This window comes from Lissotriton helveticus, chromosome 2_1 (assembly GCF_964261635.1).
Source record: "Lissotriton helveticus chromosome 2_1, aLisHel1.1, whole genome shotgun sequence".
NCBI lineage: Eukaryota > Metazoa > Chordata > Amphibia > Caudata > Salamandridae > Lissotriton > Lissotriton helveticus.
In genome coordinates, this window is record NC_136059.1 from 1,005,400,777 (window position 1) to 1,005,426,482 (window position 25,706).

General features: G+C 44.3%; 1 protein-coding gene across 1 annotated transcript in view; it reads left to right on the forward strand.

Annotated features, from left to right (window-relative positions):
- LOC144818403 (annexin A1-like) overlaps window positions 1–24,968 on the forward strand; it is a 109,977-nt gene extending 85,009 nt beyond the window's left edge. The window contains exons 10-13 of the mRNA XM_078675777.1: window positions 17,791–17,886; window positions 19,128–19,186; window positions 20,847–20,969; window positions 24,495–24,968. Of these exons, the coding sequence (XP_078531903.1) occupies window positions 17,791–17,886; window positions 19,128–19,186; window positions 20,847–20,969; window positions 24,495–24,554 (338 nt within the window). The 3' untranslated portion in view covers window positions 24,555–24,968. The remainder of the gene's footprint in view (window positions 1–17,790; window positions 17,887–19,127; window positions 19,187–20,846; window positions 20,970–24,494) is intronic.
- Window positions 24,969–25,706: the final 738 nt, after the last annotated feature.

The window sequence follows — 25,706 nt, forward strand, 5'->3', positions numbered from 1 at the left end:
CCTCAGGCCCCTAAACCAGTACATTCTCTCAGAACACTTCCACATGCTAACGCTGCAACAGGTTCTTCCACTCCTCAATCAGGGAGACTTCCTCGCAGCCTTAGACCTCAAGGATGCTTACTTCCACATTCCACTCCATCCTTTACACAAAAAATACCTCAGATTCACCATTCAAAATCGGCATTATCAATTCAAGGTCCTTCCTTTCGGAGTGACCACGGCCCCCAGAGTGTTCACCAAATGTCTAGCGACCGTAGCGGCGCACCTCAGACAACACATCCATGTCTACCCTTATCTGGACGACTGGCTGGTTCAGGCGAAGTCGGCCCAGCAGTGCGCCGCCGACATGTCCCACACCATTCACCTTCTTCACAGTCTGGGGTTCTCCCTGAACTATCCAAAGTCGCACCTTCAGCCAGCCCATGTGCGGCAATATCTGGGTGCAACCATCAATACTCTGGCAGCCACAGCTCAGCCAAGTTCAGCGCGGATCAACAACATCCAGTCGCTAATCCAACAGTTCCAACCGCAACGCTCGCTTCAAGCGAGAGTGTTCATGCAGTTGATAGGCATGATGGCCTCCTGCATTTTCATAGTCCCGCACGCGAGGTTACATATGCGCCCGCTCCAGGAATGCTTAGCGCATCAGTGGAACCAGGCTCAGGGACAGTTGAAAGACCTAGTGTTGGTCACCGGTCGGGCGTACAACTCTCTGCATTGGTGGAATCCACACAACCTTTGCAAGGGCCGACCGTTCCAAGAGCCTGTCCCACAAATCATCCTGACGGCGGACGCGTCTCTCCAGGGATGGGGAGCTCATGTACTCCACTACACAGTGCAGGGACTATGGACAATACAGCAAAAGAAGATGCACATCAACTACCTAGAACTGATGGCAATCTTCATGGCATTGAAGGCATTCAAAGTACATCTGTGCAACAAAGTTGTGTTGATCCGGACGGACAACATGACAGCCATGTACTACATCCAGAAGCAGGGAGGTACACACTCTCCACAGTTGTCTCATCTGGCTCAGAGCATGTGGAAGTGGGCCATTCAAAGGAACATCTTCCTCATGGCGGAACACCTCCCAGGCACGGACATTCAGATGGCGGACCTGCTCAGCAGGTACAGCCACCAGATGCACGAGTGGGAGATACATCCATCAGTACTCCGCCCGTACTTCCAGCAGTGGGGTCATCCACAGATAGACCTGTTCGCCACAAGGGAAAACGCAAAATGCCAAAGCTTTGCCGCCAGGTTCCCTCACCCACAGTCGCAAGGCAATGCGATATGGGTGAACTGGTCAGGCAGATTTGCGTACGCCTTTCCCCCAGCACCTCTCATACCGCTGGTGGCAAGAAAGCTAAAGCAACACTCGATGACTCTCATCCTGGTTGCTCCAACATGGGCACGCCAACCATGGTACACCACGTTTCTAGAACTCTCCGTGGTACCGCATCAAAGGCTCCACCTCACGCCCACGCTTTTGACGCAGAGCCATGGCGACATTCAGCACCCAGATCCGCAACAGCTCAACCTGGCGATCTGGCTCCTGAAGTCTTAGAGTTTGGCTACCTTGACTTGCCTCCCGAAAGCATGGATATCATACGGGAGGCAAGAAAGCCCACCACCAGAGCCTGCTATGCAGCAAAATGGGAAGCGGTTTGTCATTTACTGTGCTACACACATCAACCCGCTGGATGCATCCACTCCCAACATCATCTATTTGTTACATCTTTACAAATGCAATCTAGCATACGCTTCCATTAGGATACACTTATCCACCATTGCGGCTTATCTCCAGAACAAGCAGCATCTCTCCGTCTTCAGAATGCCTGCCATTAAAGCCTTCCTAGAAGGCCTGAAGCGGGTCATCCCTCCCAGGACCCCGCCAGCTCCTGTATGGAACCTCAATGTGGTCCTCACCAGGTTGATGGGCCCACCTTTTGAGCCTCTACATTCATGTGAGATTAAGTTCTTGACATGGAAAGTGGCTTTTCTCATTGCCATTACGTCTCTGCGACGTGTTAGTGAGCTACAGGCGCTCACTGTACAAGAGCATTCATTCAAATTCACTCCAACAGGGTGGTGCTGCGCACTAACCCTAAATTTCTTCCTAAAGTGGTTTCGCAGTTCCATGTCAATCAGTCCATTGAACTGCCCGCATTCTTTCAAAACCCAGAAACAGTTGCCGAAAGAATGCTCCACACTCTTGATGTCAAACGAGCCTTGATGTACTACATCGATAGGACCAAGGACTTTAGGAAAACACAACAACTCTTTGTTGCCTTCTCAGCCCAGCACAAAGGCAACCCCATTTCGAAAGCGGGTATAGCCAGGTGGATCGTTAAGTGCATTCAAATTTGCTATCATAAGGCTAAGCGCACTTTAACGGTCCCTCCAAGAGCCCACTCCACCCGGAAGTTGGGGGCCTCTATGGCTTTCCTTGGTAATATCCCTTTGGGAGACATTTGTAGAGCAGCCACATGGTCTACACCACACACGTTTACTAAACATTACTGTGTAGATGTGCACTCCAAGCAGCAGGCAGCTGTAGGGCAGGCTGTTCTTAAAACGCTTTTTCAGACTTCTGCAGCTGGCACAGGCGGCCGCCGTTAATGGAGGGACTGCTATGTACTCTATGCTATAGATATGAATTCAGCAGCCCACATGCCTCGAACTGAATATGCTACTTACCAGTATGCATCTGTTCTTGGCATGTAGGGCTGCTGACATTCATATCGCCCGCCCTCCTCCCTGGCGCCTGTAGCGGCTGCAGACTTTTTAACGCTTACTCTTAGCATGGCAATCGCTTACACTATCGCACTCCATCTTTGCCACAATGGCTAAAAACAATCTGGGGATGGAGTCGATGCCCATGCGCACTGTAGTCCAGGGGAGGTGCCACCTATCTCGTGATACTTCGAAGACTCTTCCAGGACAACAATGTGCAATCATCCGGACCCAACACTAGGCGGCGATCTATGCTATAGATATGAATGTCAGCAGCCCTACATGCCAAGAACAGATGCTTACTGGTAAGTAGCATATTCATTCCATCTCTTGGATGTCGCCCATTGTTCCAGCCTGGGAACGTAAGAATGGCCCATCACCCACACGCAACAGTCAGCTGCAAAGAAAGACAATGGTGACGCCACTAAAGGAAGGGAAGTTCCAAACACTGTCACATTAACACTTTGTTTATTGGTGAACACTGCAAACTCCACTCGAAAAACGTGATGCGACATAATATTAAACCTTATACTAAGCACTGCAAACTCCACTTCGGAGACGTGGTGACACATGGGAACATATGTCACATATTACAAATCACTTCGCAAATCGTAGCGGCCAGCAGTATTTAAGGGCGGCTGTATCGCTGGTAACAAGAGGATGACCACCTCCCTACCCTCTTGACTCCTTCCTCGCCCAACCCGGCCCTAAATGCGGCTGTCGCTGCCCCAATCCTGAATGAGTGGCTAGAGAATTTTTGACCTGTCCCTGACAGACCTGTCTTGGCCAAGGCTGCGCCCATTACGCGCTCCAGCTGGAATTTGGTGAGGGGTGGAGAGCATGGATTAGGAAGTGGCCTCCCAGCAGTGGCCTGATCCTCAAGTATTCCCTAACCGTGGCAACAGGGCAATATCTGCGGTCCTCCAGCGCCTGCAATGTTGTTGACACCCCCTTTCCCGCCTGGTCCGTCTTGGATTTCCGCACCCACAGTACCAGGGAGTCCCTAGCACAAACAGCCATCATGTCCAGAGCTCTCCCCGATATGTCTGACTTGGATTTGGCCACTAATTCGCTAGCACTAAAGGCGCCAAAGAACGCTAGGCAGAAGGCTGTTGAAAAAAGCTGAGCTTCGAACGCTGAATTGGTCACAGACGGCAAAATGTCCATTGTACGCTGCAATGCGGGGAATTCTATCCCAACCCTCTTGTCAGGTGACCTAACCTCTTCACGGGCCCACCCCTTCAACGCTGCCCTAATCCTGAAAGAACTCGTGGGATCTTCGGCCCCGCTAAGCTTGGTCTCATGTTTGAGCGCTGCCAGGTGGCCGCACACCCATGAATGTGCTTTGCCATTCTCCTTTGCCCACACCACAAAAGTCTCCTCCTGTTCTACCGGACTTAGCGCAGATGCTCCCAGGGACAGTGTTACTGCCCGGAAAGTGGTCAGTTGGGCCGCATATCTTCTCTGGGTAGCCTGCGCCAAAGAACGCTGTCCCATCATCTTCAACCGCTCCCCCACTGAAGGAGTCGCCAGAGTGGTGCTGGGAATGGTGTCATTGCCTCCCTCGCCTGCGGCCAGGCCTCTCGAAATCGGAGCCACTGAAAGCGAGAGAGAGCGTCAGCTGCCACATTCCTCACCCCTTCGATATGCCTTGCCCTGAACTCAATGTTACTCCGTAAACCTGCCCTGACAATTCCCTGAGCAGGCTCAGGACCATTGGGCAGTTGGCTGACAACCCATTGATGGTCTGGACCACGGCCATGTTATCCGACCAAAAGACCACTTTCCTGTTGCCCAGTCCCTCTGACCATAAATGTAGTGCCACCACTATGGGGAATAGCTCCAACACTGTTATGTTTGTGGTCACCCCCTTCTTGCGCCACACGTTTGGCCACCGCATGGCGCACCACTCCTCACCAAAGATCACCCCGAAACCTTCATCTACCAGACGCATCTGAAAACAGGCGAAGTTCCTGGCTGCTTTCCCAAGGTGCCCTCCATATCACCGTGCCATTAAAATTCCTCAAGAGCCGAGGGAGATTCCTGCCGGGAGAGAGAGGCCGAGCAATGGCGCTGCCTCGCTAAATACCGGAAGGGCACCCCTCCTCCCAGGTGAGCCCTCCCCATTGGCTTGTGATAAGGTGGGCACAGGGAGGGGCGCTAACAGGAAGCTCTTCTCGCCAGTCGTGTGGGACAAAGGCGCTGCCCGCCCATGCTCCCCTTTGGGTCGCGCGGTCAGCGGCATGTTTCCTGGAGTCCGAAGCGGCATATGTTTATGGGATTATATTATAACCATGGTGCAGCCTAACATGCCATGGAGCTCGACAGTATGCCCCAACGAGATTGTTTGTTAATCTCAAAGAAATGGACGGACAGATGGAAGGCGAATCAGGATGGGAAAGGTACAGGCATTGCTATGAAACAGTAGATTGTTAATTAGAAAGGTGTCTGAAAAGAAGAATCAGTTGGCATATACTGAGACTCGGAGCATTGCTAAAGAAAAAAGTAAACAGACTGCACTAAAAAGGGGAGCCGAGCTAAAAAAAAATAAATGAACGCAATACAGAAATAGAGCAGGTTAATTTGAATTAAAGACAAAAATTGACAGAACCTGGGGTTTTCAAGGAGAACTAACCCAGTCAAAACTAGATTGAGGTGGACAGAAACCAAATGTCTGACTCGTATATCATTGTAGTTTATCGAGGTAACCAATGGCCCAGTCTTCATTGTGGGGGGGGGGTTACACTTCAGTAGGATGGGCGTGTTCGACCCCCCCCCCCCTCCCTTCAAGTGGTCATAGAAAATAAGGCCCAAAACAGTATAACTTCAAGAGCAAAACAATGACTGTCATCAGCACCTACGGATAGTGTGAGTGGGTGACCAGACCATATAAACACCTGCCCGCCAACACCGAGGGCGAACTGTGGGACTAGCTCTGGGGCGAGCTGAGGCTCTCTGAACATCTGTCTGCGTCTGGGCATCCGAGGGGGCTCTGAAACGTGGCAGTATGTTAATGAATCTCCCCATCGGAGTGGACGTAACAAGTTTTAAATCCCGTCATGGGGGTGGGGGTGGGTGAGACAGTGGTGTACGCCGCCTTTCTGTTTTTATTGTACAAAAGCAAGGGTTCCAAACCTTTTTTCTGTGAATTACGCAGCAGCTCCAGTAATGTCCTCTTAGCAATCACAGGACATATCGAAAATGCATAAACCGGTGGTACACTATCGTGACAGTACAACGCAGGTTGTGGTAAGTTATTGCAACCATACCCCTGCACTATAGTTCATTATCATGTCAGGTGCACCTGTGGCATTATAGAAACATTACACTGTTATGTATTCTCGGCCCATTCCATTAAGGGTAAATGTTTTATATATTGCCAATAACATGTTACATGTCGATACTTTTACAACTGCTAAAATACCTCTTAGTATGTGGCACAGGCTCTGTATAGTGTGCATGTGGACGTCATTGAATTATGAAATGACCCCCGGGATTGTAGTGGATCATGGTACATTACCTATTGGTATTTGGTTGACATTGTATATTACACCATGCAACAACCTATAACTTTTATATTTCGATGGTATTTGGTGGGCATTACACCATGCTCTACCCTTTAACTTTTATATTAAAATGGTCAGCGCAAAATATAAAAGTTAATATCACAAAATAGCCAGGTCGGCTGCTCTCCTGGGAGACGTTCACAATCCCTTTGTGCTGCCACATGGTGCCTTTGTTATAACATCTATACGTAAATTGATGTGTGTGTGCACGAGCCACGTCACTCGAGCAGCCTTCGACCTCTGCTAAATAAGAGTCGAACCGACTGCCCAAGTTGCTCACATTCACGTATTTCCAAAGCTAATGGCCCATGGCCTAAAATATGAGCAACGATCTTGAGATGCAGACATTAAAAGTGGGAAGAGAATGAGGGACTCCGGAGTGTGGATGTAAAGGCCATTCTGCATACCCTGCATCATTAGTATCCGAACAGACTGTGTATCCAGACCGACGTGGCAGAGATGGGCTCGGTGGGAGCTTTTACACCGATTCATTCTCGTGTCAAGGGGAGCAATTTACACCCAACGGCAGCTGATACACACTGACCCGAAAATGTACTTAAAAGCAGCTTTGGTTCCTTTCAATGAAAATAAATGTTATTCCGAAGAAACCTTCCTCGGTGATCCAATGCTGCTCTGTATTAAATGTCAGGCTGCAGAAAAGGGCTCAAGTGGGCTTATTCTGCGAAGTCACCTATGTGTTTACATGACAACACTAGTCTGCCAGACATTCCTGTGACGTGAACTCTTATCTAGCCTCGCGGCAGGGCACCCTGTCCGAAAACCACTCCTAAAAGTCCGCTACTTCTATCGAAACGTGGTTCCCACTGGAAACTGGAGCAAAAAAAGTCAGGGGTTTGGGGAAAATAATACACTTTTCAAGCGTGAGGCATCCAGTTCGAGAAGCCCCAGCGAGGTGGCGCTCTTATTCACCTCTGCTGTTGTGGGCTTCAGAATAAAGGCGGACTTCTGTACATAAAAGTTTAATTCGGCCGGTGGAACAGAAGTTCTAGAACTAAGAAGTCGCAGCGAACACCTTGTCCTGTTCGGCTACCGTGCAGAATACTTTCTGAATAAATATAATCTAATAATTAACATGTTAGATGACGTTTGCTAAACTGGTTCTGATTAAAAAGGCTCCTCAGTTCATGCAAGGGGGGCCTTTCCAAGTGACTGACTCGACGATCTTTTGTCGATTTGTTTAAACTGAGTTAAGTCCTAATGAGTTTGGAGTGACCCCATTATCTTTTTAATAAGCTGGTAAAGTGCCACGGTAGACTACAGGGTCGGCCCTACATCCCGCTCTGACATCACAGGCCCCCCGCTTTACCCAAGCTGATTTGTGTTGCCTCTTGTCATGTCTGCCTAATGGGGCGCTCATGCAAGCCACGAGGAACAAAGCGCGGCGGCCCCAACGTGCGTGGCCAACTTAGTGGGAGCGCACAAGCTCGCAGACGTATCGCGCTAAACTGAGAGGGAGACACCCCATCTGAGGCTGCGCCTGCTGCAGTCATTAAGGGCCAGTAATTTGAAATTTTTATATTGTCTCCTCATTCACACATTTGTTATATGGCTCCAGCGGAGCAAATTCATCGCTGCAGTAAGAGTATGTATGTATGTATGTACTGTTTCCTTGCCACAAACAGAGCTGTATTGCTTCACTCCAGTGACCCCCATCGTTATCCTATCACTCTAGAGTTGGAGAAAGACAGTGGGGACAGTGGGTAAAGTGTATCTGTGGTGATGTCTACCCCAGTACCACTCCCTGTCACTCGTGCATTGAGTTGCAGTGCCGCCATTCTAAAAAAAAAAACATCTCGGAAAGGCAATCGACACTCTGGAATATTGCTTCGTGCTGACAATCAATGCATCTGGGCGCATCTCAATTAAGTTTTTAAATGAGGCGGAATGGGAGTAAAGAGGAACAAGCATTGGCCGCACGCCAGTAAAGCCGAGCGGCAGTGAAGTGGCAGCAGGGGGAGGGGGCATGGGCAATTTCCTTTCGGGAGCGTGCGACCTTATGGCGCCGGCATATGGCACACTCCCGAGAGGTAATCGCCAAGATGTGCACGCGTTGCATTACAAGCAATGCAACACGTGCACTTCTTTGCTTAAAAAGCTCTACCGATGGCATTAGGTCCCCTCCTATGTAATGCATGCGCGTAGCGTAGGACGAGACCTAAACACAATGTGCTGGAAAGCAACCCAAAGCGACTGCCAGTAGCTGAGGTGTTTGAAAGGCATTTCTTCCATTAACTTTTTGGTCTTGCCTCCCAGACAGCAAACGCTGTCTGGTTATAAAAGACTGATTGTGTGCCAAAAATAGTGGGCTTGAAACCTGTCCATTTATTACCTTTGGTTGGCTTTATTTGCAACACTCATTGGCTTGCTTTTTCTTCATTGGCTTGAATTGCCTTGTCGTCTTGTTTGTCCCTCTCTTGGAGCATAATATCTTTATCATCTTTTTGCTTGTGTCCTTTCACTGCTCACTTTTAGGGAGCCACATTTTTTCTTTTTGGTTAAGTACTTCCTGAGCATATTTTTTCCAGCTCTGTCCCTTATGTAGTCCTCCGTCCCTACAACACACTATAGTTGGTCTCTTCTTCATGTTCTGCCCACTCTCTTTCAGGTGCTTTTCGCTAGGTGTCTTCTACCATGTTCTGGTTGGCTATCTCCTTTGTGCGGTCTTTCTCGTTTGCTTCATTTCACTACTCCGCTTTACTTTTGTTTTATTTCCACCCGCTCCAATTTGGGGGGGGGCCAGAGAGCAAATTGCTTCCTCCGCTTTAAAAAAAACTTTTGTACTACTTCATTATCTTTTTAATTTAACATTCCATCTCAAATTGGTAAATAAAATGGCACCTGTAAGTGCACTACATGACGCTTGCATAAGAGATCGCACATGCGCATGCCTACTTATTGACGTGGCTACATTATTGGAACTTTTTTCTTTATTTTACTTTTGGCCATGCTGCACAGCATCTGCAAATTGTGCATCATCAAAAGGCATTGGCAATGCTAGTAGGTTCCAAAGGCTAGACCTATTTGCTCTATTTTTTTAGTTTTTTGTTTATTTAGTTTAGAGTGCAAACTTGTGCCCTCTGATAACATTTAGGGTATCTGCGCGCTTTACAGGATTAACCAGTTGGAATACAAAGGACTTGGGAGATGGGGTGGATTTGGGGTAAAATAGGTACATACATTTTACAAGAGCGAGAGGTCCAAGAGCCTACGGGTGGGATGCCCGGAGGTGCCGGGTGGATAGCATCCCCGTAAGTCCAAGGTGAGGCAGTAATAGGATATAAAACAGTCGCTGAGGTGAGTGCAATGCAAGAATTAGGAGAGGAATTTGCCCATTAGGAACGTTTTGGCCTCCTTTTTAAAGCATGCCAGAGACGGAATTCTTCTAATAGCGGGCGGGAGTGAGTTCCATATTCTTGGTACGGCCCCGGAGAAAGCCCGATTGTACTTTTTTAATTTTTTAAAATTTTTTATTTTTTTTATTTCGCAAACTTGGAGGCTGGAGCAAGAGGTTTCTGGCGGTCCGGGAGTTTCTGGCTCCTCCAGGAACCACAAGTTTCAGGCTCCTCCAGCAGGGCTCGAAAAATGGTACTAGTGTTGCAGGTCTAGTACATTAGAAAATCCCCTCGACCTAACTGCAACCTACTTGTCCTCACTCTCTGAAAACGGAGTAAAAATGACAAGATAACAGGATTTAAAGGCATTTTTATTGCTCATTCCCTTTGTGAGTAATAAAAATGCCTTTAAACTTGTTATCTTGTCCGTTTTCAAAGACAGAGGACAATAGTTAGTTTGTCTTCCGGCGAGTAGGACCTAAAAATAGCTCGTCCTCATCAATTCTTCCTCACAAATGCGAACGGGCGAGTGGATTTGTTGAGCCCTGTCCAGGTACCACGAGTTTCAGGGCAAGAAATGCAGGGGATTTAGTGTATAGAGCCTTCAGTGATACAAGCCAGTTTAAGTTGTATTCTGGCCTCAAGAGGAAGCCAGTTCAGAGCTTTCAGGTGTGGTTGAATTGCTTTGAACCGGTTAGGAGTCTGGCGGCAGTGTTGAGGCAGGCTTTTATGGGGGCCAGGAAGATCTTGGGTAGACCCGAGAGGGTAGAGCATCCATATTAGTCTTGAGATGACTAGTGCCTGGACTACCGTTTTTAGGTCTGGATTGTTGTGGAAAGGTTTCAGTTTTCTTAGATCGCTCAGGTGAAATCTGGCAGTTTTGGTCAATGAGTTGATGTGGTTCCGCATATTCAAGCTGCTGTCTAGGGTTATTCCAATGGATTTGGCAGAATCCACTATGGTTGGTGGGCAGTTTAAAGCTGTGATTGCCTTAGTCCATTCCGGAGTGTCAGGGTTGGCTTTGGGTGGGGAGATTAGAATAAATTCTGTTTTTGCGTTTAGTTTGAGCTGGTTAGAGGTGCGCCATTGGACAGTCTGCTTCAAGGCCTCATTCAGGGAAAGAATCTCCTCAGGAGAAGAGATCATCCACGATGTGGAGGATGGTGGTTTCAGTGCTGTGCCCAGGCCTGAACCCGGATTGGAAGTAGTCTAGCAGGTTGAAGTTGGTGATGTTTGCTCAACTGCTGTTGCACACATTTCTCCAGAACTTTAGTTAGGAGTGGGATTTTGGATATAGGTCTAAAGTTGTCAGGGGACGCAGGATTCAGCATAGGTTTTTTTAAGATAGGGATGACTTGACCTGCTTTTAGAGTCCGTTATCGACCCTTGAAGGGAGGCATTGATTATTGCAGTCCAACTAGGAATGATAGATGGCGGTGGCTAAGCAGTTAGAGGAGAGTGGGTCATTAAAGTGGCTGTTTGGGATTAAGGAGGGTAGAATTTTCGAGACTGAATGGTCGTCGTAAACTTTAAAGTTGGACCAGTGCACTTGGTTTTTGGGTGAAATATGGGGGGGCAGCGCGGAGAGATGAGGCAGTCCCTGAGGGGGTTGGGAGTAGCTAGCGAAACTAAGTTAGTTTACTAGGGCAGTAATTTTGTCAGAGAAGGAGGAAAATTCCTCGCGTGTTGTTGGAGTTTATTTGGAGGTATAAGTTAGTTTGGTGTTTAACCATTTCAAAGAGCTTGCAACGTCTGTTCTTGGCGTTCTCCAATTCTGATCTGAAGAATTCATTTTTTTAGAATTGAGGATATTCCTATTATAGGCATTTCTGGTCTGGTGGAGAAGTTTTAAATGGGAGGCTGAGGGGTGCTATTGCCAGTTTCTTTCAGTCTGCCATAGGGTTCTCCTTTCATTGTTGAGGGATCTGTTGAACCAGGGGTTTCGGTCTTTGATTTGAGTTCTCTTTAGCTTCAGTGGAGCAAGATCATCAAGAATGTTAGACCTAGTTGTGGTGTAGTGTTCTGTGAGGTTGTTGACCGTTATGATATATGGTGGAGGTCCGGCTCACAGCATGCAGTAAGTTTCCCGGGATCAAGGTTCTTATTGTCTCTAACCCAACGTTTTGGCTTCACAGGTTGTGGTGCTCTTGTCTTGTGGGTACCAGGTAAATGGAAGGTAATAGCGTGGTGATCAGACCAGTCACATTGGTCTTTAGATCAGCTTTGCCAGTGCTTGTTTTGATGTTTCTCACTCCCCTGAGAAGAAATGTACAAATAGTGTAATTTGACTACGGTCAACAGCAGTCCTGATATTTTCATTGTGAAAGGCATATTGTAAAGTCAATAGGTATTTACGAGTAGGTTGTTGTTAATTTGTATTCATCTCTGCAAAGAGGTATATTGTTACATGGCATCACACTGGTTTCGTAGTAGGCAAGGGTTTTGGTGTTCACCCCCTCTGAAACACTGGGATTAAAATATTTTCACTGCTATAGTCCTTGTTAGGCTGTTTTGAGACGGTTTGTATAGTGTTTTGCAGAATGCAATCTTTTATTTGTGTGTGTATGTGTGTGGGTGTGTGTGTATATATATATGTATGTATGTATATATATATATATATATATGTGTGTGTGTGTGTGTGTGTGTGTGTAATTTTAAAACTGTATGCTTGACGGTTTCAAGCATATCTGTAGTTTAGCAGGCCTGTCTGTTATGGTGACAAGCCAATTGTAAAGGCTTACCAGCCTTATTGGTTTGTCTGGAAATTTTATGTCATTCCATAGGTTTGATCAATTTTCAATTAAAAGATATGAGAATGCCAGTTGGCCTCATGTACTTATTAAGAAAAGCATTTCTAAAAGGCAATAGACTTTTAAAGTGGATTATTTCTGCACTCTGCCTAGCCTATGGGCAGGTGTTTGTGGATGCAGAGCCAACAGGGATCTTAGAGGTGGGAGGAAAGGTTGAGTGAATGTTTGGCTGCTGCATTCAGGAGGACCTGGAGCCTCTTAGTGAGTTACCTGGAGATTCTCATGTCCAGTGTGTTTCCGTAGTTTCGCTTGCTGGTGTTTCAGAGCTTGGGTGATTATACAATGGGTGAGAGGAAGCCATCTAAAGATTTTCCTGAGGAGCTTCATGGTGTTGAAACAGAAGGAGGCGACTGAGTTAACATGGCTGGACATTGAGATATTTATGATCACGTTCTGAAGGTTCCTAGCTTGGTTTCATGGAATGGGCGTGGGACCCAGTTCTGATGGCCCAAAATAAGTGAGGTGTCATTACCGAAGAATTCCACCTTTCATCTCTCCGGAGAGGATGGTCTGTGTGTCATAGGAGATGATGATGAGTCATAGGTACAGACTATGTTGACAAGCGAGGCCATGTTGACACTTAAAACCACGAGGCTCAGCGATGAGCATTGGGACAGTACACAGATCTGAATGGATGGTTGGAAGGTGTAGGGGGCCAGGCTGACAGTCTGCATGCAGCCTGTCAGGATGGAACTGATCCACCCTCTAGTCACATCAATTCGATGGCCAAATCAGCCAGATTCCACCCGACCTACCTAAGGAAACAAACCCTTCCTTGATACTCCCGACATCTATAGACTCTAATATGGCTGCTCTACCTTCTAGGGTCTACCCAATATCTCCCTGGCACCTTTAAAAGCCTGCCTCAATGCGGCCACCAGAATACTAACCGGCTCAAGGAAATTCAACCACATCTGAAAGCTCTGAACTGGCTCCCTCTGCAGGCCAAAATCCAACTCAAATTGGCATGTATCAAGCACAAGGCATTATACTCCAACTCCCCTGCATAACTTGCCCAGAAACGTGTGCCATCCGGAGGAACTGGAAACTCCAGATCCACCGGAGACCTCTTGCTCCAACCTGCACGTTTTTGGATAAAGAAACACTTCCAATCGGGCCTTCTCTGGGGCCGCACCGAGAATCTGGAACTCCCGCCCGCCATGAGAAGAATCCCTTCTCTGGCTCGTTTAAAAAATGTTGCCAAAACCTTCCTAATGGACTACTTCCTCGCCTAAATGTTGCCTTCTCATCCAGAGACCATTGCTCTACTTCCGTCAAATGCATCCCCTGGAGTACCCAGACAGTATCCACCCGGGACCTCCGGGCATCCCTCCATGGACCCTGGGACCTTAGTTTTTCGTTAAATGTAATTGCTTGTTCGTTTTATCCCTTATGTATCCAGCCCGCCTCGCCAATTCTGTCTACTACGGCTGATTCCTGTAAAGCGCTTTGATACACTAACTGGTCAAGTTCACGCTCTATAAAAACTCTAAATTGAAGAGCTGACCAGCTAGTCCCTTTAATGTGGAGGCATTGCATGAGGATTGGGTCGGAGACTGTGTCGAAGGCTGCAGAGGTTTATGAGGATGAGTGCTGTGGTCTTGCCCTGGTCCATGATGAATGTTGTTGGTAGCAGCGATGAGGGCAGTCTCAGTGCTGTGGTTTGGTCTGAATCCTGATTGAGGTGGATCCACGATGTTGTTAAAGTTGTTGCCCATCCCTTTTTATTGACATAAGATTTCCAATGGGTAAGGTAACCGGGTCTGTAGTTTACTGGTGTTTAGGTCTGCTATAGTTTTTCAGTAGCAGGAGGATGGTGATGCTTTTACATGTCTGGGGAGGTAGCAGTGGTGAAAATCGTTTGGGATCAGCAAAATGGAGGTGCAAATGGCTTTCAAGGTTTTTGGTTCAATCAGTGTGGGCAGGGGTCCAAGAGAATTCCAGAGAGGATAGAGCGAATTGTCAGTGGTTTCTGCCAGTGTAATGGTGCACCAGCAGTGCAGGGTGGTTTCTGGTATGTTCAGTTGTTGGAGGGATGCCAAAGTGGAGAAGTCCGTTTAAGCTGCAAAGTTGTCATATGTTGTGCTTATCTTGTTATGAAAGTATAGAGCAGAGCTTCTGCAAGGGGGAGATGGTTGTGGAGATGGTACAGGGGAAGTGAATCTCTTCGCTATGGAGAAGAATTTCCTTTGTGATTGGTGCTGTTGTCAATCCGTTCAGTCAGGGCTGAGCATTTGTACGTTTGTCTGTTGTGGGTGAGTCTCCATCGGTGCTCCAGCTGTTTGCAGGGGGGCTTTGAGAGCCGCAAGTTGTCAGTGTACCAGCTTGCTTGAGGTCTGATCCGAGAGGTGGTAGTGGTTTTGAGCTGTGCCAGGGTGACCACAAGAGGTGATACGGTTGTTCAAGCTGTCAATGGACCTTGCTTGGGCAGTGAGTTTGGAGTTCTGTATTGCAAGTTAACTCGAGGATTGTGTTCCAGTTTCGTCACTTGGTTTTGGTCAGAGTGGTTCTTAACTGGGAGGTTTGGTATAGGTCAAGTTAGATGAGGGAGTGGTTTGCCCTGGTGAGTGGTTAGACTTGACCTCTGTGATGTAGTGGTGAAGGTAGTCTAGGACATGTCCAGCAGTGTGGGTGGGAACTTTCATTCGCGTGAGTCCCAAGTATGTTCAGGTTTTCTAAAAGGTTGAAGATGTTTCGGGTTGGTCGGGTCCTCCTGGTGGAAATTGAGATTGTCCTCTTCGCGCTGAACTCCAGCTTCTTCATCCTCCTTGGCAATGTGGTCTGCAATGGCATTTCTGAAGTTACCTTTTTTTGTCTGGCCCAGAGCAGAGCTGCTCCCAGGGTGATGGTGTTTTGTGATGCGGAGTTTGAACGCTTGGAGATGGACTTGGTTGCAGGAGTTAGCCGAGGTGAGGGAGAACTTGATTCCCTGTAACTGCACACATTTGCAAATGTTGCATTAGGTTTGTCTGATGGGTAGCTTGTGAGAATGCTCCCTATAGACCGAAGTTCTCCTTTCAGTGGCTCTTCGACAAGTTTTATATTAATCAGTTATGGTGATGTGATAGATCTGATCTACTGATTATTAAAAGTTACAATAAAAGCAGGGGACCTGATTTATTTATTATGAGACACATGTTCAGGCTATGGGACTTTAAGGGTCGATTGTTGTTTTCCCATGTTAAAGTCTACACTATGCAGTGGCATGGATTTTCAGATTATTTTAATAGCCCAGCCTTTTGGCAGTGATTACCCTCTTTGACCTACACTGGAATACATTTGCATTGTAATCATACCTGGTAGCCTGTGGGAAGGACTGAGCTGCTTAGCTGTCTAAAAAGTTCTTGTAATCCAAAAACAAAAATATTTGTCTTGAATAAGAGCAGACATTTTTTCAATAGGCCAGAGCCAAACCGTTTCATCTGGTGAACCTGTGACTTGGACAAAGCAACATATACACAAGGAAGGAATCGCCAAAAAGCAAGACTGTCGCTGCTGAAGGTGTTCAATTGGAAGCTTGCCCCACACTACTGTGCGAAGTTCCTAGAGATATTGCTGCTGTGTAATACACGAAGCAAGAAGAACCTTTCCTCTTGAAACTAGTGGCCATGCAGATGTGACTCACTCAAAGAAAAATGCATTCTAATTTCTTTAGGTTCCACTTAAAGTTTATAGGCTAACTTTAAATTTGATTGCAATGTTGGATTTGGGTCAGCAACCCTAGAGCTGGTAGAAGGCTGACACTCGTGCATTTCCAATGTCCTATTTTGAGGACAAGAAGTGATGCATGCTTGTGAAGAGGATGGTGAGAACCAGAAGCCAAAATCTTCTATGACTCCTGGATTGGGGTAATGACTATCCAGCCAGGACTGATGAACCTCTACTGCTGAACAATCCAGGAGGCTTACTATAGGGCACCTGTCCTTCATAGTGGGAGTGCAAGCTCAGCATTCAGATTGTCTGTGAACTTTGGAGCTAATAAGTAGACTTTTAACTTGAAAACACTTTCATGTCGAACCTGCCTTCTTCCCATGAGTAATCGAAAAAGCTTGCATGCTTCATCTTGCTCTTACTTTGTGGTAACTTCAGTAACTGATGCTTCTCCAAGGCTTGGTGTGCACTGATCGATGCATATTGAATGGTCATTTAGCCTGCATTTTCTGCTTTGATCATGTGAGTTCATAAACTGCACGCTGCATTCTCGGGTTTCTTTGCAGCCAAGGACCGTGTGCTACACCTGCATTGATGTATTCACTTTTCTGTGAATATGATCATGTCCGCTCCCGTGCTTTAACCTGCGTGGCTGCTGTTCTTCTGTTTTGCATCTGATCACATGAGCCTGTTCACTACACCCTGCATCTGCTGCTAAAGGGCTGTTCTCCCACTCCTATAAAACTATTGGTTGCAGCAGGAACACTTGTATACCTGCCGTGGCTGCTGGTAATTTTTCCTAGTTGGCTTTGACTAAGGCCTACACCCTAACCAACAAATGATTGACTCAAACTGTATATCTGCCGCCAAGCCGTGTTGCCGTACACATGGCTTTCTTCAAGCCATCCCATAAAACTTTACTAGAAATTAAGTGATGTATTGAACTGTGTGCCGAAAGAACAGGCAGAAGCAGATGCTGCACTTGGCTCTAAAGTGAGGATTAGTTACCTTTTTAATAGTAATGTAATTCTTTAATGCAAATAACTGCTTTGATTCTTAGTATTGTGAGTGATACATTTGCCCCTGCACTATAGGTTGGCCACCTGCATGCTCCAAGAGTAAGCTCTGACTTTTAGACTGGGCTACTCCCTGTCAAATTTAGTGCGCGTTCAGTATGATTTGGCTTCTGTTACCAAGTACTTTGAGAATATTTACAAGTATTGCCTATTTGCCCTTTAGCCACACTGGCCCCAGAAAACTAAACTACCCTGACACCTTTCTGTTTTCCTAGTCAGATGAGGCCTTTAAGAGTTTTAGCTCCAAGTGTGCAACCCGCTAAAAAACTATGGAAACCACAAAGCACTGTTGTCTCGGTTTGAGTCATGGTTCTTCTTTCTTGCTAAGCTAATTATTCTTTTCACCACTGGGTATGTGTAGGTGATGCTTCTCACCCATTCACTACAGTTTTTATTGAGTTAAACAACATACTTAAGGAAATTCATACTAATCTATCTCGAAAAATGAAAACTCAGTACCCATTGGGCATACGGCTAATACATTCTTCAAACGAATCAAAAGTAATCAACACCTCTGTCTACGAGAATGATGGTCCTGCATCAAGTGTACTTCAAGGGTTCTCCTTTTTCTTGAACTAACCCACTCCTATTTACTTAGTCTTTCAGAGGTATACCAGCTACAGTAAACATGACATGACCAAGGCCCTGGATCTTGAGCTAAAGGGCGATATTGAAAAATGCCTTACAGCTATTGGTATGTACCTTTTATTCCAACTTTAATGCATGCTTCAAGGTTTCTCTGACCAGAGCAGTAGTACTTTGCAAATGCTCTTTATTTATAGGAATCGTGTCAATACAGTGCTCATCTATGGAATATAAGTATTGTTCATCCATTTATTGCTGGAATGTCAGCCATGATTCGATATTGTTGCTATACTTTGTCCGCACTGTAAATTTACAATATTGATTTAGGAAGTCACAAATTAAGCACTTAATATCTGCGTGTGAATTGCAGGACAGAAGTTTTGTTTTCCTGAGCCAACTCAGCATTTTTCCATCAAAGTAAATATTGAGTACCATGAAGTTGCGTAATAGTCTCACCCATTGGATATAGCTCTACTATAGAACAAAACCGTGGTAATTGCCATGTAAAAGAATATTATTCTGGAATGCAACATAGCATCCATCAAATCAGTTAAACAGTGAGGCTGATGTTACTGCGTATCAGACATTACTCCTTAGCTACCATATTTTAATGACCGACCTTGACTGCTTCTTTTATATATGTTGTGTAGAAGGTTTTTTTGAAAATGGCTGCGGACTTGGAAAGTGGTAGAATTGAAGGGTGGTGCTTTGTTATGGCTTGTTAGATGGAAAACGTTCTCTGATGGGGTACGGGGGCCATGGGAAGGATTTTACACTGTTTGCCTTATTTAACTTTGAAGGTGTAATATCTATTCATTTCTACCAGTCTCCATCATGAAAAAACTGGCAGTGTGGGACTAGGGGAACCCATTTTACCCACCTTGAGTGCAAAATCCAGGTTTGGAGGTCATTACTTTCTTATTTAGGAGTTTGTATCTAAAAGTGAAATAATAAAAAAAAAACAGCTGTCAACCTACAGATTCTATCCATCAAACATTAAAGGGAACCACTGTGGAAACAGTTTCCTTCAAGGTATGGAGATGACTTCTGGGCATGTGGTCAGTTTTAAACTTAATGGAGCGTAGCCCAGTAAGACTGCAGAGGTATGGCCCTCTGCCACCCTGACAGAGTACCATTAGTTAAACCTTAAATCAGCCCCTTAAATATGTTTTATGGCAACCTACTTATTTACAGGAATTTTCTTATCCATGATCCGTATTATAATTGATTTGACAATTTTAATATTCCTGTTTGTTGAATAGTTCTTTTGTTTAATGCCATTGAGTTTAGAACTGTACCAGTATTATGAATGTTTACAAGTATATTCATGTATTCATTTTAATTTTGCAGCACAATGTGCAGTAAGCAAGCCATCTTACTTTGCTGAACGACTGTACTTGTCTATGAAGGTAATATACTTTACTCTCAACTCTATAACCTCTGTCTGCTTGCAGATTATAACTCAAAGTAGATGATCGACCCTCTAAATCAAAATAAAAGCCAATATTTTATGAACCTTCAAAATGTTAGATTATCTGCCAGGAATGCCATCCAGCCTACAGCTTTCCAAGTGCAAGGGTAGGGTACTTGATGAATAATTCCACACAGGAAGAGAATTAAAAACTAAACCAATACAAACATGACGAATCTCCGATCATTAGGACATTTATATTCCGGTTTTTTAGTGAGTACAGAACTCAATGGGGAATAATTTCATTATTGAATGAAGAAATGGATACTAACATGTTAAAGTAAATCTCACTCCGGTACTGTAAGCAGGAGATGAAGTGGATCTCTTTGCTGCACCAGGGTGTTTCTTTAGCCAATTTCTTCATCGTGTGTGGCGCATGACTTCAGGAAACCAAGTGTATAATATACACTGCTTTTAAAATCAATTTGTGTGTACAACTCAAAGTAATTGCTGTAGTGGCATAGATACATCAATTTTTTTCCAAGCTCTATCCGTGTTTTGTTGCACCATTTTGACTGTTCCTACCGGATAAACCATGAAATAAGTGAGGAGTTCTACATCTAAATTTAAGAAATCCACCAACAGCTGCTTGGCAAAGGAATAACGAGTGTCTATTGAAAGATTAAAAAGTACCTTGTTTTGCATGGTCTGTAAAGATGTTGTATTAACTGTCAAAGGAAATATAGTTATAATCCGACTCTTGACTATTTTGCCTACATTGTATAAAACTTGCATGGGGCTACTTTATATCTCCCTGTGTTAGAGGTTTTCCATTTTTATTGAAAAAAACTCGACATTTCTGGTCACCTGCATTTCATTAGTTTCAACACTGGGGCGTGCAAGTGGCAGATAATTAATGGAACATTAAGTTACAACCCCCAAAAGGAGCAGTGTTCCGCATGCTCTGTCCAGTACAAGACAATCTGCTTAAGTTACTTGTATTGCCTGGACAGTCACATCCAGCATCGAAAATAAATAATATTTGTTTAATATGCGATCACTACACGGACAAACATTGTCCCGCTAAAAACATTTGAGGCTTTTTAAATGTTTAGTACACATTTTTAAAGTATGTGAAAAACATAATTTCATCTGATTCTTAAGGAAATTCTCAGACTTAAGAATTTGTCGTTTTTCATCGCCCTCGAGAGTGAAGATGATGATTTACTTCCAAAAAGTACCTACTTATCTCTGCGCAGCTCAGGATGTGCATGGCCTTGACCAATTATTTTGGAGGTTGTAAACAAAGTCTGCTGCTTGCTGTATTCATGATCTGCAGTAAAACAGGTTATTGGGCTGTGGTAGGACCTGCCAGCTCTTGTGTTGTGATGGCCTGGTTCAACCTTCCAGGGCTTGGAGAGATCCTGCGAGATCTCATCCAACTGCTGCACACGCTGCAGGTTTGGGGTCGAGAGAGAATAAGGGGTACTCTAGTAATACTTATGAGGCATATAGCTGCCTCGTGCAACAGTGCAATTCTTGGTATTCCCTTTACCATTCCCACCCCTGTAATAAGGAGGTAAATTTGCCTACTGATGTGGTAGGTTGGTTTGCATTAATATGATATAGCTAACTAAGAATTCCTGCACTCCAAACAGGGATCTGGAACTCGTGACAAACAATTAATCAGAATCATGGTTTCTCGATCTGGAATTGATATGGATGAGATCAAGGTGCATTACAAGCGGAAGTATGGCATAGAACTCCGCCAGGCTATTATGGTAAGTATTTTGTCTTTATTCTCTAAATTAGTTGTCTGTCAAGAAGCGTTTTAATGAATATCCCAAATAACTGATCTACACCATAGTCGCTGATGCTCATACTTCTCCTAAAACATGAAAGGTAGCAGGGTACATGTCCAGTACAGATTTCCTTTTCTGCATTATTTTTTACTTGCCTCGCTCATTCTTGTTGCGTTAATATCCGGTTCATGAATTGTATGTTAACCAGAGTTCTTTTCTTGGTCATTATAGCTCACAATTTGTAATTACTAGTATACGATATTTCACTTCTCCCCTTAATCAAATCATTGGTAACATAACCCCAAATAGCCACGAACTAAGTGCATGTAAAATATTTTTACTAACACTACTCATGCAAACTGGTCTCGATCTTCTGCGTTCTCTACGAAATGCCATATCATTGCTAACACCCACTTCCAACTAAGTTATGCCCTCCTGAACTGACCACAGCTACACACATGGCTTGCTCTCTTCAGTATCTCATCATACTCTACCATTTAGACTCCTTCCCAGTCCTGGCTCAACACTACAACTGTAGCTGCCTTTATGCTATGAGATTTAATAGCCATGTGTCTTAGAATAGGAGTGCCAATTTAGGATTCGAAGATGTGCAAGTCCTACTCTTGTTTGTTATTTCCCTCACTGCCATGGCTTTGATGCAAAATTGAATTAAACTTGAAATTGTGTTTCACCTATCCGTGACATGAAACCCATTGGAGGAATTTTCTAGCTAAAAAAATGTATTCAGGGGCGGCTGGGTGCACTTGCACTATACTACCTAAATCCAGCATACTAAATGTCTGTTTCATATGCACAAGCAATCTCCTCAATTTTGACTGATTTTGAGTAGAACACCTGTATGAGGGGGCTCGGAGAAATGACACTTGTTTAGCCTTGAGAGCGCCAATACCATATGCTAGCAAATTGAGGTAATCAACTAAGTGAACTGACCATTGTCCAACTTTGAGCAAGCTCTAACAAGGGAACTGTTTGGTCAAAAGATTGCACATGACTAGTTGGTTTCCTGACAAAAGCAAGTAATATTGCCGCAGCACCAGGGCGTTAGGTCAGTTGACTGTGCCATGATGCATCTACATCAAACCATTGTATCATTTCACTGAGGCGTCAAAAGCTTGGGGAGCAGAACGCCAATCTGCATAATTCATTAATCATTCCCTGTTGTCCTCCACAGACCTATTCTAAGGCGCTGTTCAGCCCAAACCCAATTGGGCAGAATTGTTACACTTTAGTGTTTGAGGCAAAAACCAGATAGGTTAGGTGTACTGATTTATAAGCACTGACAGTCTAGCGTTCTGTCACTGGTGGTGCTCTGCAGAACTACCCTAATGAGACCTCTCTACGTATTATCGTTGGTTTATGGATCCTGTAAAGTCTCGTATGACATCAATGAAGACGAAATATAGAATTCTTATTACCTGCTCTTTCAAATGTTGTCGGGGTTTTGTTAATTATAGGCTATTGCTGTTGAGGAGCTAAATCTGAACTGAAAATAGATTTCCACGAACTTGTTATTTCAGCATTTGTACCTTAGTTTGTCTTGTATGATTTTTATTTTTTGTTATTGTATTTGCTTTTTTGGCTGGCCTCAAGACTGCGTTGTTGACCTGATCTACTAAAAAATAAAAATATATAGAAAAATACATGCAAAGATGGCCACTGGGTTAGCTACAGAAGGGTTCCTATGAAACTTCTACCGTATCAAATTTGTTACTTGAATTAAAAGGAATTTTCTTTAAAAGTTAAATTTATCAAATATTTCTTTCTGGACATTGGAGCTTGTTTAAGTATATCACATGAATAGTTGGAATTTAAAAGGTAAGACTCTTAAGGTGCGACTCAAGGTGCATCTATCTTAGCAAAATAAATTACAGCTGGGAACCCTTATCCACCAAAACTAAATTTCAAAATCTCTATTTTGCTTATAACACGGTTAGTCATTTTATAGTGCTCATACAAAGCACACATATTGTAAACATTTTGTCGCTCCTCATCACTGACAAACCTAATAGAATCATACAGACAATGTATTACAGTTAAAGTTCCATTGAGTTGTTTACATTGCCTGCAATCAGTGCACTGGAAGACCTAACTTCATAGCTGCTGCCGTCGGCCGGCGAACGTTCGGAGCACTACCTGGCTGGTGCTGCGAATGTTCAACGGCCGATGCGGCCCCGCCCACTCTTTGGAACGCCCAGCACTGCACCGAAATAACGGCCTCAGCTAAGGCGCTACTATCCCAAACCTGCCTAACTGCAAGCTTGTGGGCATATGTATTTTTGATGTTCGGAGGTTCCGCCTTTATGTATATTGTATGCTGAAGGAAAAGGAGGGATTTTGAAAGGGCGTCCTATCTGAGCCACATGCATTATAAGGATAGATTGGTAATTAAACCTGCATACCATACAGAGGAGGAGAGGGCAGGCAAGTGCTAAACGGCTATTAATCTGTGGCATAATTGAACCTGGTATTCAATGAAAGGGGTTTAAAGATAGTCATTCACGCTTCATTGACGCTCAAAGTTAGTAGATTTTTGAAGACCTAACAAAGATCCTTTGTACTATGCAAATGGTGGTACATGCATGTATCTGTATTCCAATTGAACTCGGAGTGATGCAATTAAATGCACACATTTATATTAAAGAGGCTTGCATCAGATTATCATTTTCTCTGCAGTTTTAGGACCAACAGGAAGGCAAATATAATTTCCACAAATTAACTAGCTGGCATTTTTGAGAGAACTGCAAATTGACTATTTGCTTGAAAGCAACGCAGTGGATACAATCTGCTCCATTTTAACTTGTTTTACTTTTACTGCAAGTCTTGTCTGGACAAGGACATGCACGCTTGTGATAAAGCGATGCAGAGATCACCCTAAAGAGATGAATTGAAAAACCCCTAGGATTTATAAGAAAGAATTTGTCCTAGGCAAAATATACTTGGAGAGACTAAGCCCACAGGAATAAGGATCCATTGCAGAGGTGGCTTGTGTACAGAAACGCACACACATTGCAACAGAAAGTGAATTCTAAGAAATAGATTTCTAAAATTAGTCTAGACTCAGGAGGGCGACTCTAATGTTTGTGTTTATGTGTGTGTGTGTGTGTGTGTGTGTGTGTATATATATATATATATATATATATATATATATATATATATATATATATATATATATATATATATATATATAAAACATATATTTTTTTTTTCCACTGGTAAATAATCCAGAATTGAAATAGTCTGGCAAAAGCAATCCTGAAGCAAGGGAAAAGCTGGTGAATAGTTAATATCCATATTGTAAGAACAGTGATGGTCAAACAAGCAGGTCCCTTTTATTTGCATTTATATTGTACTTTTTCAGACTGCACAAACCAAAAGCATTTCAGAAGTTTGGTCTCTGCTCTTCATTAGCCATCACATTCTGTTTGCTGTGCTTGTTTAGTGGCTCTAGACTCTAAATCGTTTGTTTTATGCTTACATTCACAGGATGATATCAAAGGAGATTACGAAACTATTATGGTGGCTCTGTGTGGCTTTAACAATTAGATGGCCTCCTTCCAGCTGGTGGACTTCTAGCTGACCAAAGAGTTTTGCTGTCTGCTTGCTTCAGCGGTGCTCAGCGAACAATAAAAACCCAGCATTTATTCCATTAACTCTTTGCTCGGAGTTAGCCCGCGTGCCTGTAACCCCAAAAAGGCCTCCGATTTCCTTATTTCTAAGCCATGCATTCTATTTAGAAGTTGTAATTAAATTGCAATGTAAACGCTTACTTCACTTGAAATATTGCATGTATGCTCGAGATACAGCGTGTGCTCGATTTATGATGCAGCTACTGCTAGGAGCACCTCGCAGCGCTTCTTACCACCAAGGAACATGGATACCATAAGTGCTTATATTGACCTCATTTATATCATGCTTGTTTCACTATTTTTTATAAAAAATAAAACCCCTGCAAAACTAGTTTGAATCCTTTATTTCTTCCAATGTGTGGTAACTCACTCGCACCGAAATATTGTTTATCTATTTAAAAAGTAGCCTTTAGTTAAATTAGCTCAGTTTGCAAAGATGCTCTCCATCTTCAAGTGTCTCCTGTAATGCCACCACTCTAGCAGGCACAAGGGGGCGTTGAATCCCCTCCACCAGTAATAATGAAAAAGATAGCTTTTACCGGCAACAAAGGCATTCAGTACTTTGGACAGCTTGATGATGTCTTAGCATTGTCTAGCAATGAGCTCATAGCCACAATGTCTGGCTGTCAACGCTTCAAATAGGAAGTGGTTGTCATTGGAAGTGTATCATTTGCACAGCGGTAGCTCTATATACCTGTAGACTAATTTGTTCATACAATAGTTCCAATATGTGACAGTTTGAAATCTACAAGGGCCATATCTGACAGGTATATAATGGTTCCACTATATGACCGTCTCAGGAACCGGATTAGCAATATCAAATATCGGAGTGTCCTCGACAACACAGGGCTCTAGATATTCTTCTGTGATGGAAAGTTAGCCTCCCAATTTTCTCTCCCTCTTGGGTAACTTGGTACACCAGTCAATGCCTAGCTCAAAGGCCCTGTTGTGAAGGTCGAAACTCGATACAGTATGTCATCTTAGTAACAATAGAGAGAATGTTCCAGGATTTACTATTAAAAGCAAAATTCTATTAAGATCAAAATACTAAAGGGAACGGATATTGTTA